The sequence below is a fragment of the Eschscholzia californica genome, unplaced genomic scaffold (assembly GCF_041429995.1).
Source record: "Eschscholzia californica isolate CP2 unplaced genomic scaffold, dmEscCali1.0.p SCAF_1, whole genome shotgun sequence".
Classification (NCBI taxonomy): domain Eukaryota; kingdom Viridiplantae; phylum Streptophyta; class Magnoliopsida; order Ranunculales; family Papaveraceae; genus Eschscholzia; species Eschscholzia californica.
Genome location: NW_028238198.1, coordinates 81,361,900 through 81,376,046, shown reverse-complemented (window position 1 = coordinate 81,376,046; position 14,147 = coordinate 81,361,900). Strand labels below are relative to the sequence as shown.

Genomic DNA, 14,147 nt, shown 5'->3' with positions numbered 1-14,147 from the left:
ATATGAAGAGGGTTCTCTAATATTTGGAAATTTATTTAGCATGATAGAGTTCGTTGGTTCCTTTTTTCACGGGTCAAATTGTCTCATATTTATTTGTTTTTTGCCGCCAAACTCTTATTTAACAAACAAATAAAAAATAGGTCTGTGCCCAACAATTCAATGAGCTCCTCTAATCACGATTAATTTAAGAACAAGTCGTGTCTCACTTGTTTATTTAAGAACAAAGTCTCTATCGGTAGGTGAAGGAAGAGTTTTGGCCATAAAAAATGAAAATTTCTGGCTATTATTATAAACAAATCTTACATTCGGTGATTGAGTTATGGAGCTTTGAGTAGTCACATGATAAGGCGAGGTGCATTGCATAAATGTTATAAATAAAATCACTAATAAGTGGTATATAGCAAAAAAACAAGTAATAACCTGAATAACGATTTAGTAAAAGGTAGAGACCATATTTATAAAGAAAAGCTTAATTTGGTTTAATCAATCTGTATGATCCCATTGATCAAGTAAATGATATAAATAACCAAAAAGGATCCACCACACAAAATTTTGTGGTTTGGTCAAAGAAAGAGTCTACAGGCAGACCCAAATTTTGCAACAGCCCCGTCCGAGTGCCTTCGGACTGCCTTGTCTGATGGGCCTTGTTTTGAGGCCGAGGGTTAAATTCTTCCTCTATTATTCTTTTCAGAATGTCCATCTTATTGTGAGCACTCTTTTGTGTTATAAACTTCACTGGGAATGGAAATACTATTTATGTTTACTCATACAAGGATCGACTCATCGTATCTTTTATGATATGGTTTGAGGTGACCAAACCTTTATTAAGATAAATAGCTTAGACTTAAAACTAATCATTTCATTTTAATATCATTTGGGCAGTGTGCGGAATTTGGTATATGCATAAACTTAGTAATCCTCGAAGTCTGTCGGGTGAATTTGTCGAACCTTCACTAGAAACAATATTTTGTATCCATAGACTTAGATCTGAATGTCAAAAGCGGGGACAATATTGACAAAATTGCTTAGACTTGAAGGCATTACAATTCACATACATCAAGAATTTGGAAATATGAATTTTATGGGTAACTTAGATCTCTATTATTCTCTTCACTAAGGCACCAGACTCTCAGGTAGTTCATTTGGAGATGACCTTAGTTAGCAATAATGGGGGAGCGCCTTTAAATCTTCCATGCTTCTTGGTGGAAAGTGCCTCTAAAAACTACATGGGAAGACCAATTTGAAGCCACGTTGATCCACGTCATCTGTCTACGTGGACACCTTCCAATACATTTTCCAGGAAAGTTATTTTGACTGACCATCCAGAATACCCCTTTGCCCTTGGTTTATGAGATTTGAGACGAGAAACGATCGAGGCTCTTTTTTCCTCCTGGAATTCTCAGCCCTCATTTCACTGTGATTTTTGTACTCGACACTTTTGTTCGTCGTCATCGCCACCACCATCACAAAAGATGAGGAGTATTATCATCAGGCGTCTCGCCGGAGGTGCGATTAATTCCTCCTTCAGAATACCGACGGCAAGATCCTCTACTCCCGCTGCATTAGCAGCTGCCGGAACCAACTCCTCTCCTACTCCTTCTCCTTCCGTTTTCTCCTTCAGACGAGTAAGTTTACTCGCCTTTTTATTTGTTTGATTTGATTCGAGTAGTTTTCGGGTAGTAGAACAGATGATGTTTTTAGATCGGCAGATTTAGGGATGTTGATTGACTTACATTTTCATAAATAGGGTTATCTTGGTTTTGTCTCTCTCTGGTTTAATTAGAGGTTAGGACAATTAGGTTTTTCTTTTTAGTTATCTAAAATGTGAACTTTTGAGATTAAGAATCGTATTAGTTGGGAGGAGTTGTAATCGCAGTATTGATGTAACGAATTTGTGTTGTTCAATTGATAAAGAGTAATGCTAGTAATGCTGATATAAATATATAATTGAAGATTACAAAAAATGAAATTGGGATATATTACTATGGAATAATTGTTAAAGAAAGATGAATGCACTCTTAAGAAAGGCGTGACTAGAAAGGAAGTTCATTAGAAAAAGATGGCAGGTGTAAAGGAAGCATTTTTTTTTTTCTTATTTCGTCTGACAGTGTTTGCACCCCTGACTGATGAAGATAGAGCTTTCTGTAGTGGTAAGATTAACACGCAATTTAGCTCAAGTTCTAGCAGTCATGTTTAGTTGTTTATGATTTATATTTGATAGTCGGTTGTTGATTTGTGCTTTTGGTTAAAGATCATATAGTTCTTAAGGCTTGATATGTAAGATTCTATTCAGCATATTGTACTTCGTATTCATTTTACCAATTATGGTTCACAGCTCTTTGTTTCATGTATTACGCCATGCCTTCTCTCCAGTGAGAAGGAAAGAAGTGCTTTTATTTTTTTTTTCTTTTGAGTTGACAATTACATTATGTAACGATATCTTCCATTTGAATTGTCCAGTACGCTGTTGCAGCTACCTTGGCTGAAGAGCAAGCAGAAACAGTTGTATTTCCAAGGTAATTTCAATATTTACCCATGTCCCAAATAACTGCAGTACCAATCCTTTAAAAGAATATGCAGATTAACTTGGCAAATATCATAGTTGATATATGGGTAGATGAGCTTTAGCATATATTTTGTTGTATGCCATCTATCTAACACTACTGGAAGAGAAATTAAATACATCCATAAGTTTGTTACATGTATGAAAAAGCTTGGGATTTTGGTTTGAAAAATTCTCAAATGTTAGGACTCGGGAATCAATAGTTGGTTAAAAACTGTTGATTGCAGTAATATTGTTACATGGAGATAGAGTTCTTGAGACATGAGCCCACTGCCTCGTCTCAATATTCTGATTTTTTTTCGTTTATGCAAAATGTAATACAATCCAAAAATGCTTCAGAGTATTTTTCTACTTTATATCATCATCAAAGCAAAGGGAATGTTTGAATATGTTTTGTGCATAAGTAACATGCTTGACTTTTAATAAAGTTTTTGTTGTCACTCATCTAGCAGACATTATAATACTTATTTTCGCAAGTATTCTAAGTCAAGTCCGCAGGGGTGGTAGTAGTGGCTAACTTTCATCTCACAACACAGCTATCTATAGCCATATACTCCATGTGAAACTCTGTCTTTCTGAGTCGACCACCGAAAGGAGTCTTTAGTTCTTATTTAATCTATGAAGTGAGTGCCCATATTTAAGTAGTTTGCTTCAGTGGGCTCAAAGGGACCTGTTAAGTTATTTATTAGGTTTCATTCTCTAATTTTCTCTTTAAGCAGGGAGGGTCCTGGGGTTTCTTATGGTCTTAACTGGGCTCTAGCCGGAAGAGGTGTAGTTGTAAAGGATAAGGCTTTTTACAACTTGAAATCCTCTGAGCTTCAACAGAAAGGTGCAAAAAGTGCAGGTAGGGACTGGTTTTGCATCTCTTAGACAATTGTGCTACCATATCTCTACATGATCTATTTTTCTTTTCTGATTGGTTTGACTAATATTTACCTTTTTATTGGTATTTGCTGCAGATCCTTCGTCTGCTGTACCAGTTCACGTAAGAGGAAATGTTGCTGGTGGAACTTCAGAAATTTCAAAGGCACAATTCAGTAAACTTTTGAAACAGGTATTTTGTTTTCCAAGCATTTTTACATATTTTTTAGGTTCCTGCTTTGCCATGTTAGTGAACCCTGAATATGTTTGCTCGATCTGTCATGAAGAATGTAAATAACTTTTGGAAGTGATGTCCATTTGCTGTTAGATAATTGGATCTCTTGTTGTTTATGGTAGTAGTGAAATAAAATTAACTGATATTCGAAATTTGGACTTTTGTGCCATATGAATCTACAATCTATCCTTTTTTTCAATGTTCAGAGATATTGGTGTTATGTACAAGTGTACCTTTTCTTATTTATTCATTGACCTATTTATAAGTATACAATGATTGTACTCGCTCTAAAGTTTGATGCATATCTGAATTTTTTTTTCCTAGGTTACAACTCATCTTTCTTCCATCCCAAATGTTTTTGTTCATGATGGAGCTATTGGTTCTTTTTCGAAATCTGACGCAAAAGTCCGTGTTATTAGTGACAGTCCGTCTGCTGTGTTGTCACTTTCTAATGTTCTCTGGAGAACTCCTACCCGTGCAGTTTCGCATGATTCTTGCCCTCTTACTGTTTATGTTGCTACTGACATAAGGTAATCACCGATTGCTTTTGTATATTTCTCTGGTCAAATGGTTTATGAGTTTGAAGTAGATGTTCATTACATACGTAGAAATTCGTTAAATGCTCTGAAGAATTTAGAAGTGGTGTTGTGGACTAAAAGCTTCTTTCTGAAACTTTGAGGTCGAACTTGAATAGACCTCAAGTTAACAAGTTGGGTCTTTTTCGGTTAGCTGCTTTGATGGTAGAATCATCTGATAATGGCAAAAAATGATACATAGTTATAGTATGGTAACGGTTTTCTATCAGACGCTCCTCTGAACTGCCAATCCTAGTAGGAAACTTGCTGCTAACTTCAACTCTTGTCTGTCTCTTGCTCTTTTGATCTGAACCACCTCCAGAACACTGAATTTTTCAATATATTTTCCACTACTTAATTTGTAATTCAAACTGTGTATACCAATTCTTCATGGGAGAAGCCATGTTGTGTCAGCAGATTTGGTTCAGATAGATTGAAGTTTCGAAACTGAAAATTGTAGAAGTATCATAGATTCTTCTAAATGTCGATTAGTGAAATTAAACAAAAATTTGTCGAATTTTGTTAATATGGTTGACCTAGCTGATGTTACATTCTATTGGTTCTGTGATTGATGCAGTTCAAATACTGGGGAAATTATTGGTCTCGGGTCCGAATCAAATACAGGATTCATAGCTGCCGATATAGAGCGTTCGTCTCTCATTCTTTGTGGTAAAGCATTTTCCGATACTAAAACTATAAAAAATACGCTAGCTGCTTTGGCTGAACCTGTTATTTCTGCAAGGGATGCACTTCCGTTATCTGCTAGGTAATTGACTCTATAATTTGATTTTACAGTTACTTATAAATGTTATAACATAAACTGACAAAAGCCTGAATTTTATGTTAGGCTTCTTGTCTCTGGAGAATCAGTGGTTCTTCTGTTTGCACCAGAGGATATAAGCTTCTCAGGATTGTCCAGAGATGCTGGTGTGGTTCTTTCTTCCAATGGTGTTGGACCAATGTTTCAAACTGGAGATTCTGGCACGCCCAGTCTATTCAAATTGCCAGCTGCTGTCATCCTTGCATCTGCTGATAGGTAATATAAACTACCTTTAAGAGTTAGCATACCTCTTCGGTGAGAAATTTAAGGAAATAAAGTGTATTTTCCTGTCATCTGAGGTTCCTAAACTATAGATACCCGACAGAAAATGAGGGCATCGATAGTTCATATCAAATATCTAAGTCACGATAGAGTAATAGAAACTATAGATAGCCCTTCTTAATATTTTTAAACCAAACTTTTACTTCTAGTAATTTGAAACTAAGAAGTAATACATCGCTAATGAAATGAACTTGCAATTTTGCGTATCATCTTACGTAACTACATAAGATATATTATGTTGGTTTTATTAATTTAATTTGTTTTAGTACAAAATAATAACAGATGAACATCCTGTATTATCATTCACGTGGATATGGTCATGTGCCCATGAGGTATTTGAATATTGTTAAGACATTCATCCCTATAATACAAACAAGGGATATTGTTCAAATCGTTTACGTTGTTCAAATGACTGACGTATAATAGTACTTATAACTTCCAGCTCTCTTTAAACTACTCCATTGCTACTACGATCATCACATAGATTATTTCTTATGGTATCTAATTTGCCTCGTATTATTGGTGAACTGCAGTTCTGGTTCCATACCTTCCATCTCAAAGCTCTCTCCAGGTCAATTAGCTTATCACTTCCTAGCTGGCTACCAGAATGGGAAGTTTCTACCAGCCTACAACAAGGGTCCATCAGCTACTGACCCTCTAGAGCTTGCAAAGGCTCTTCTAGCAAAGGTTAACAAATAGTAAACTGTCAATTTCTGATTCTTATATATTATTCCTATCCTCTTATGGTTAAAATCACCATGTTTTACTAATTGATTCATTTCTTCTCTTCTGTATCTTGCGTGTTGCAGGTGAAAGATAACCAGATTTCGTCCTTCTTAGTTAATGTTAATGACGGACAAAAGCTTGCAACTGGTAAGTACAAACTGTACAGTAATTATTTCATTGGAGATTCACCCGTATAGCACTTGTGGCTTATTTATGCTTCCTACATACATCACTTTACAATTGGAGCATGATCTTGGGTTCACTGGGTGGCTTGGACTTTGTTCAAACCTTCTTTAGAGGTAGGCAGATGAACGAAACTGCACAAGTTGGTTAATGTAACAGTAGCAAACAAATGGTAGATTGATCATTTCATATCCGGCCACTTAGATTGTATAATTGCTCGCCGACCTTCCTAACAGGCGACCCAATTGTTTGGTCTGTTTACGTGTAGTCTCAACTGAGCTAAAATTGTTAGGTAGTGTAATGGCGCCACCAAATATGATCAACCCTTGTCTAGTTCACTAAACGTGGGTTGAGCGCTGTAAATCCTAGCAGTGCCTTCAAACTTTTCCGAGTCTTTACGTGTCCCTCCGTTGGCAGTCGATTTAAATTTACATCCTTAAGAATGAATTACAAGCTCATACACTCGCTACTTTAAGACTATTTTATATACCTCATTACCTCTCTCGACAACTATTTAAAGATTTGCTCTGCCTTTATTAGGTAATGATCTTGTTAAGGTGATCCAATCAACTTTGTCCAAGGATGCTGCTCCATTTGCACCTAAAGGTAACTTTACTTGATCAATTATTACTCTTTCTTGCTTGATGGGTTTCTATCTGTTTCTTGCAACTGTATATAAGAATTGGAATTCATGTGTGCAGCTGGAGATCTTCAAGGAAAGTATCAGAGCTTCATATCTAGCAAGTACAAAGAATTACCAGAGGAATTCTCATTCTGATTTGCTTCAGAAGTTATAAATTTGCACACTTTTGTTTATTAAATTGTTGTGAGAATTGAGAAGAATGTGCTCTGCTCAAAACTTGTTCTTGGAAAAAGGGTACTTGAGAAGAAGTTGAATAAAAACCAGTTTTGTGCTTTCCTCAAACTTATGGGTCCAGATCCTTGGAAGATTTTGTGGGTTAACTTGAGAAAGGGTTTGTTTCCTGGGAGGTTTCATAGATGCCTCACTTTACTGCTATAGGCGCCCTTTTTCCCGGGCACAAATTTTGCCTGTAGGGAGGGCGCCAAAAGCAACAACCATAGCATATAATTAAAGAAGTTGATTTCATGATCCAAGAATATTCCAAGTCCCAAACTTTTTTGTTGAAAATTCCAAGTTCCAATAGTTGATACTTGGTATATAGTCTAATATTTTTCACAACCCCATATATTATCACATCTAGTCATAGTGTTATTGCACTCTAACCATGTGATGAGAGACTTTCTCTTTATTTGTTACAATTTTCCCTCATTAAAGGAGATAACTTATATTTGATCCTATCAGTTTGAGCTCATGAATCAACACCCATTTGGAAATACATCTTAGTTATTCTAAAACTTGGGATAGGAGTGGTACCTAAACCAAGACAGGTAAAATTTATATAGATTGATCTCCATGGTCAACTTAGATATAACAATTTCTTTGTGAAGCATCAATAATGGATGAAAATATTAACTCATAACTTCTCCCTCTTGGGATCTGAAGCCCCCTCTCCATATGAAAGGACAATTTTTTCAAAAGAAATGTATTCCGTATTTTTTTTTTTTTTGAGGAATTGACTGCGATCTACAATAGTCATTACATTGGCATTGATACATCAAAGATGTGATAAGCACGAAACTGCCGAATTCAAACCCAACAAAACGGGCCTATAACCCAACTAAACTATGGCCTAAAGCTAACAACATTATTTATACCTTAATAATCTGGGTTCAATAAACATGGAAACCACCTCTTCTGGGGATCCTGCGACCTCCAAGATTTTGGAGTTTATGTCAACACATTGGACCACTTGGACAACTAATTGTTGACTAATAAATGTATTTCCTATTAATCATAGCCTTGACTAATAAACTAACTTAGAACGTATTTCATCATGATACTTTTATCAACTAACTTTTAAAATTTCCATAATTTAACATTAAATATACATATTCTGACATTGAATAAGACACTTCAGAAAGACTAAAAGAAGTACATGAGAGGATATCTCTCTCCTTTTTTTGGTGAGACAGTTTGGCATTACCAACTATCTTGTTATTGTTGTTAGGAAATTTAAAGTTGACAATTTACACTAAACTTAGTTTAGAATATAGTAGTAGTCAAGTATACAATTTGTTTAATATATATGGATTGTAGTGTATACACTCAAAAAGCTTCAACCATGGCAGACGAGGAGGTCGTTATGTTTGTAACTTCGGTTACCTCTTCTTCTTCGTCTTCATCTAACTCTGTATCCCAAAGAAAGTGTGCATACGCTCCCGTAACAAAACTGAAAAGAAAAAAGTAAAGGGAAACAAAAAATTTAGACATTGTATTTGTACCAAATGTTAGTATTACGATCTTTATAGCTCCCAGTAAACTTCATTTAAAAAATTTTAAGCTTTTGAATATGAATTGTTGTAAATCTCGATGAGAAGACTATGCCAGGATTGTATACATATGTGATACGTGCATTTATTAAATAGAGAGGGTTAATTACCAGTCAGAAGGAGCAACTTGTATAGACCGATCGAAGTAGGATTTGGCTCTGGTTCGATCCTTTTGAGTCTCCCATATCAGTTTCCCATACAGAGATAAAACCTCTCCATCTCCTGGATTAGCCAATATTGCTCTTGAATAGTACTCCTCTGCTTTCATTGCATTTTTCTCTACCTTCTCAATTCAAATTTAATAGGGTTAACTTAAATTAATAGTGTTCGCTTTTCAAATTCTAATATGAAATCTAACTCGAGATCTTATTTTCCGTAAGTATTCCTATCTAACAATGAAATATGTGTCTCACTCCTCGAAATGGTTGACTCTTGCAGATTTTATATCTATTTGTGTCAGCGAGGAAGTTGGCCTGCGTTTAGAATATATTGTCTGAATGAACTTGAAAACTATAGACTCTAACTACTCAAATTCAAACAAGATGAATTAAGGTGGGTTTTTTTTTTTCTCATTGTCTCCTCTCACTCATTTAAATCTTACTCTGTATGATCCGTCTCAATCTGACTCGTCTAACTCAAATGAACTCAATATCAGTTATTTAGGTGAGTCAGACAAAAATAAATACTGTTGAAATGACTGGAGAGTACAGATGTATACCTCATGCAAGAACTTGCCATAGTTCCTCAATAGAAGTGAATTTCCAGGATCCATTTTTAACATTTCAACATAATTAGCACCAATCTTGCTTTTATCACCACCACCACCACCATTTCCACCGCTAAATTTCGTCCCTATTCCTCCACCTGAAAAAAAATCAAGTTCATTGGACAAATCCTCATTACTCTTCAACATAACCGATCCTTTCAGATCTCCATCTTCATCACAAACATCTTCATCCTCCTCTGGAATTATTGCCGGAAACGACCTAGATCTCATTCTACTCAATCCATAACCAGTATCTACAGATCCAAACATATCTGATTCTGAATAAGCTCGCCGGATACTTCTACTGGACAGATTATTCTTCTGTTTGATCTCAAAATGAAGAGACTTAGGAGAATTCATATCGTTCTTGCCGGAAAATAAGATTCCGGTAACGGAGTCGTGATATGACATTGAAATTTTTGGAGAACCGTGAATTAATAAAGAAGAAGAAGAAGAATTGTGAAGAGGAGACGAACCTGTTCTTATTAGTACAGCTTTCATTTCGAAATCTCTCTCTTTTTTTTCTATCTCTCTCTCAAACTTTCTCTCTCTAAAATTTCTCTCACTAAAGATTTGTTCTTGGCTTCAGTCCTGATAAAGAAGAAGAAGATGTATGAGCTTCTTTTATACACATGGAATGGCCGTGATAAAGTAAGTCAACGTAACCTTGAAGGCGTTTTGTATAATGACACGTGTTACTTAGCACGTGACTTACCGATCTGTAGGCGATTACCCGGCATTTGTTCACGTGATGGAGTTTTATGCACGTCAATGTTGAATTCAAGGTACATAGAACTAGAGTACGAATCTTCTAAACCTGTGTCCTTCCAGCACGATAGCACTATCAAACTAGACAGGTAAACCGAAGTTTATTGGATCAGATATAGTCATTATCCGATATCAACCGAAGTTTAGGTTGATTTCAAGTGGTTTTACAATAACATGCAAGTATAATCAGTTTTCTCAACTCTAAAAAGTTTGAGTAGATTCGAACTCGAACCAATGCGAGAGGTCTCAGACTGGACAGACCGAGAGCCTAAGTCAAGCTTCTTACTGCAACCATTCTAGGAATATGCTTAGTCTCTCGAGTTGGACAGTTCGGAAAAAGTACGCCTATTTTTCATTCAAACTGGATTGACTGAAGTCAGTGACTTTTAGCGAAATGCCCGTAACAAAAAAATGGGGCGCTTGTAGAAGCACCCAGTATATATGTATATATACACTATCTAGCACTGTTGTTTCGCTCGATTATGCAATATGTCCAAATAGATTCTGATTAGCTAGTGGAACAAAAATTAAATGAAACTTGGGAAGTAACTTCTAAACCATTATGATTCCTTTTCAATTATTTTTCATTTTATGTACTCTTATGAGTTAAAAGATTCTTTTTTTTTTTGTTGAAGTGAGTTAAAAGGTTCTTGCCATTGGAAAAGTTGCATCTTACATGTAGAATGACATAATTTGAAACGATGGGCGAATAAAATCGGGTAACTCTAGCTTGCTACTGACTCAATTAAACATTTTGACTTGTTTGTATGTCACTTTTTTGTATTGTTGGACAAATACATAGTATGCAAATATTACTCTTCTTATGCTTTAATTTGGAAGTACATAAATATATAAGTAATGCAACCACTAGTAGTTCCCATTCCCCTCGGCAATAAAATGCTTGATGGGCAAAAAACCTTGGAGTGGGGTGTTTGTTTCCTTGCGAGAGACAAAAGGGAGCACATCCGCGACGGGGTTGAAATGAAGGAGATAACGTCGGAGATCACGTGATAGTTGTGGTGTGTGGGGCCTTCTCCAAAAGTATTTCTTACCTCATCACGTGGTGTCTCGAAACGTCCAAGTAAACTGTAAAAGAGATGTTGTTTTGCTCAACTTTATTTCAATATGGGGGAACCTAAACAAAATAGGGAGATTTTATAAGGCATCCCCAATTTTGTTAAAAGGTCCCCTCAATGATAATTTATCAAGTAAAATGATTCATGGGGAGGCCTTTTAACAAAATTGGGGAGGCCTTATAAAACTTCCCAACAAAATATAGTACAAAAGAAAATTCAATATGGGGAACCCATAAGGCGTGAAAGCAAAAAATATTTTCTTTCTAATATAATGACACCAAAGGGTTTATGAAATAGAAATGAGTTAATTCCTATATGGCCCCCTACTTTGTGACTAGCTTCTTTTATGGCTCCCAAATTTCTGTAAATTCAAATATGGCCCCCTATTTTCATGAAAATGTCATAACTACCCTTCCCATTAATATATTTTTAAAATAAAATTAAAAAAAAACCTAAATTCCACCACTCATCTCTCTCCACGTCACCTCTCTCTCCAACTCACCTCTCTCTCTCTCTCCAAGTCAACACTCTTATGAAGGTCGCCGGCCGAAAAATTTTCCGGTCGGCGACCTTCAAACTTAATTTTTTTTTTTTTTTTCACTCACCTCTCTCTCGCTCCAAGTCAGCACTCTCATGAAGGTCGCCGACCGGAAAATTTTCCAGCCGGCGACCTTCAAACTTAAAAAAAAAAAATTTTTTTTACTCATCTCTCTCTCTCTCTAAAAATTCCGGCGAAGGGGGCACTGAATGAAGGCAGCTAGGCCATTAACCCTCCACTTTTTTGATGTACCCATAGTAGGCCTAGTTGTTGACTCATAAAGCCGTCCATCCCCAACCCTAAACTCCCGGCTTTCGCCTATCTTATCTCGACAAGACTATACCAGAAGTCACTAATTTACAAGTCTGCACTGCTTCAGCCATACAATAAGCTCCAACATTGATTGTTCGATATCAATCCTTCTCCCCATAGAGATATCTCGCCCTTAGATCAAGATTTTGAAAATGTCATAGATGAAGAAGAGAAGGAAAAATGACGACTCTCTTCAGGCGAAACCTCTCTTCGCCCTGACAATGAAAAAAAATATATATATTTTTTTTTAAGTTTGAAGGTCGCCGGCCGGAAAATTTTCCGGCCGGCGACCTTCATGAGAGTGCTGACTTGGAGAGAGAAAGAGGTGACGTGGAAAGAGATGAGTGGTGGAGAGAGAAGTGAGGTGGAATTTAGGTTTTTGTTTTTAATTTTATTTTGAAAATATATTAATGGGAAGAGTAGTTATGACATTTCCATGAAAATAGGGGGCTATATTTGAATTTACAGAAATTTGGGGGTCATAAAGGAAGCTGGTCACAAAGTAGGGGGCCATATAGGAATTAATTCAATAGAAATTGTAGTGTCTCGTGAGACAAAAGTTACATTGTTTTGTTGGTGAAACTATTTGTTTAAAGAGTCAAATTATGTGTCAAAATAAATTTTGTGTCTAAAATATACACTAATCATAATTTGAGAGGTTATATAGAGACCGTAATTTAAAATTTGGTAAAATTTCTGAACTTGGCCACAAGCTACTTTTTTTTTTTTTGATGAAAGGAACTAACATTAAAAAAACCAACACATACAAGGTCTCTAAAGTAAAGCAGAAACAAAAGAGGGTACAACTTTTCATATTTTCCTTTGACCATATCTACGACCCCATTTTGCGAGCGCATCCGCCTGAGTATTGCAGTCTCTAGGAACATAGGTGAAGATTACGCCTGAGAAATTTTCTTTTAGAGCAATAATCTGTTGTATGACGCTTTTGAATTGCCAGTAAAGCCCTACACTATTGTCGTTGATGAAAAGGATTAAGGCTTGATTGTCACTCTCTATATTAACAATCACCACAAGCTACTTGGGTTGGTTTTTTATTTTAGTAGGAGAGTCGTAGGTAGAGGAATTGCTAACTCCTAGCGATATTGTTCATTGACGAAAAAAATCCATGTTTTTTTGCTCAAACACAAGTTGTTGGCGAAAAAAACCCTCACTCTATATTAGAGAATAATTTGAAACATTCTTGATCCAAACGTAAAATATCCATTAACATATTATCGACAATTTTATGACATTGAAATAGAGAACTCGAGATAATTTATTAAAAATCCTTTTTAGGGTGATTGAGTCAAAGGCCCAATTTTTTTTTTTTTTTTTGAGAATCAAGGCACAATTTACCTTTTTTTCTTTGTTAAGTCAAGACACAGTTTACCTGCAGAACACAAATGAGTTACAAATATACAAGCTAGTTTCCTATCAATAAACAAATGGAAGTTACAAGCTGGGGTACACTTTACACGATATTATAAATTTTCCCCGTATTTATGTTATTTTCTGGTAAAAATACATGTGCCATCTAGTATAATAACGACATGTAATTTTTCTTTGTTTTTCTAAACTGAAATATTGTCACTCTTTAAATCTCTCTCTAAATTTTATGCATCCTCATACATCAAAATTTATGTATTGTACATACTGAAATAAGTCGCAATTGACACTTCAATCTTCAATATCCTAAAACTGAATTTTATAATACAAATATGTTAGAAAACATCCAGATTTGTTGAAGAAAAAAAAATCTAAATCTATTTATGAATTACTTCATGTAATTTTGATGTTGAATCCTTCCGATCTGTTCTTAAAACCCCTTTAATCACTGCTTCATTAATTTGTGAAAAGGAAATAAAAATTATGTAAATTTTAGAGGGATAATGAGAGATGGTGAGGAAAATATAGAAAGAGAAATAAGATATGGAGTTAAGTAGTAAGTGTCTTCTGAGGGCGGTGCCTTCTCAGTCATAAAAATGAAGGTTTGCTGCTTAATGTACGTGTGAGGGTAAAATAAAATGTAC

General features: G+C 35.6%; 2 protein-coding genes across 2 annotated transcripts; one reads left to right on the top strand and one right to left on the bottom strand.

Moving 5' to 3' along the window:
* Positions 1–880: 880 nt before the first annotated feature.
* On the top strand, positions 881–7,170 carry LOC147569845 (uncharacterized). Its single transcript, XM_086656358.1, has 11 exons — positions 881–1,625; positions 2,461–2,516; positions 3,283–3,407; positions 3,523–3,617; positions 3,984–4,189; positions 4,812–5,000; positions 5,082–5,270; positions 5,870–6,023; positions 6,146–6,209; positions 6,786–6,851; positions 6,947–7,170. Exons 1-11 carry the CDS (start codon positions 1,473–1,475, stop codon positions 7,021–7,023), a joined length of 1,374 nt encoding a protein of 457 aa, XP_086512484.1. The 5' UTR covers positions 881–1,472; the 3' UTR covers positions 7,024–7,170.
* A 998-nt stretch (positions 7,171–8,168) lies between these two features.
* LOC147569844 (uncharacterized) lies at positions 8,169–10,043 on the bottom strand. Its single transcript, XM_086672401.1, has 3 exons — positions 9,376–10,043; positions 8,768–8,940; positions 8,169–8,557 (listed from the first exon to the last, which is right to left on the bottom strand). Exons 1-3 carry the CDS (start codon positions 9,922–9,924, stop codon positions 8,434–8,436), a joined length of 846 nt encoding a protein of 281 aa, XP_086528527.1. The 5' UTR covers positions 9,925–10,043; the 3' UTR covers positions 8,169–8,433.
* Between the last annotated feature and the right edge of the window lie 4,104 nt (positions 10,044–14,147).

What these genes read in the sequence shown, in the direction of transcription:
- LOC147569845 (XM_086656358.1), top strand. Translation starts at nt 1,473, where the DNA reads ATGAGGAGTATTATCATCAGGCGTCTCGCCGGAGGTGCGATTAATTCC. An exon ending in GAAACAGTTGTATTTCCAAG is followed by an intron (nt 2,517 to 3,282) that starts GTAATTTCAATA and finishes CTCTTTAAGCAG; the next exon opens with GGAGGGTCCTGGGGTTTCTT. An exon ending in TATGTTGCTACTGACATAAG is followed by an intron (nt 4,190 to 4,811) that starts GTAATCACCGAT and finishes TGATTGATGCAG; the next exon opens with TTCAAATACTGGGGAAATTA.
- LOC147569844 (XM_086672401.1), bottom strand. Translation starts at nt 9,924, where the DNA reads ATGAAAGCTGTACTAATAAGAACAGGTTCGTCTCCTCTTCACAATTCT. An exon ending in ATGGCAAGTTCTTGCATGAG is followed by an intron (nt 8,941 to 9,375) that starts GTATACATCTGT and finishes TGAATTGAGAAG; the next exon opens with GTAGAGAAAAATGCAATGAA. An exon ending in CAAGTTGCTCCTTCTGACTG is followed by an intron (nt 8,558 to 8,767) that starts GTAATTAACCCT and finishes TTTTCTTTTCAG; the next exon opens with TTTTGTTACGGGAGCGTATG.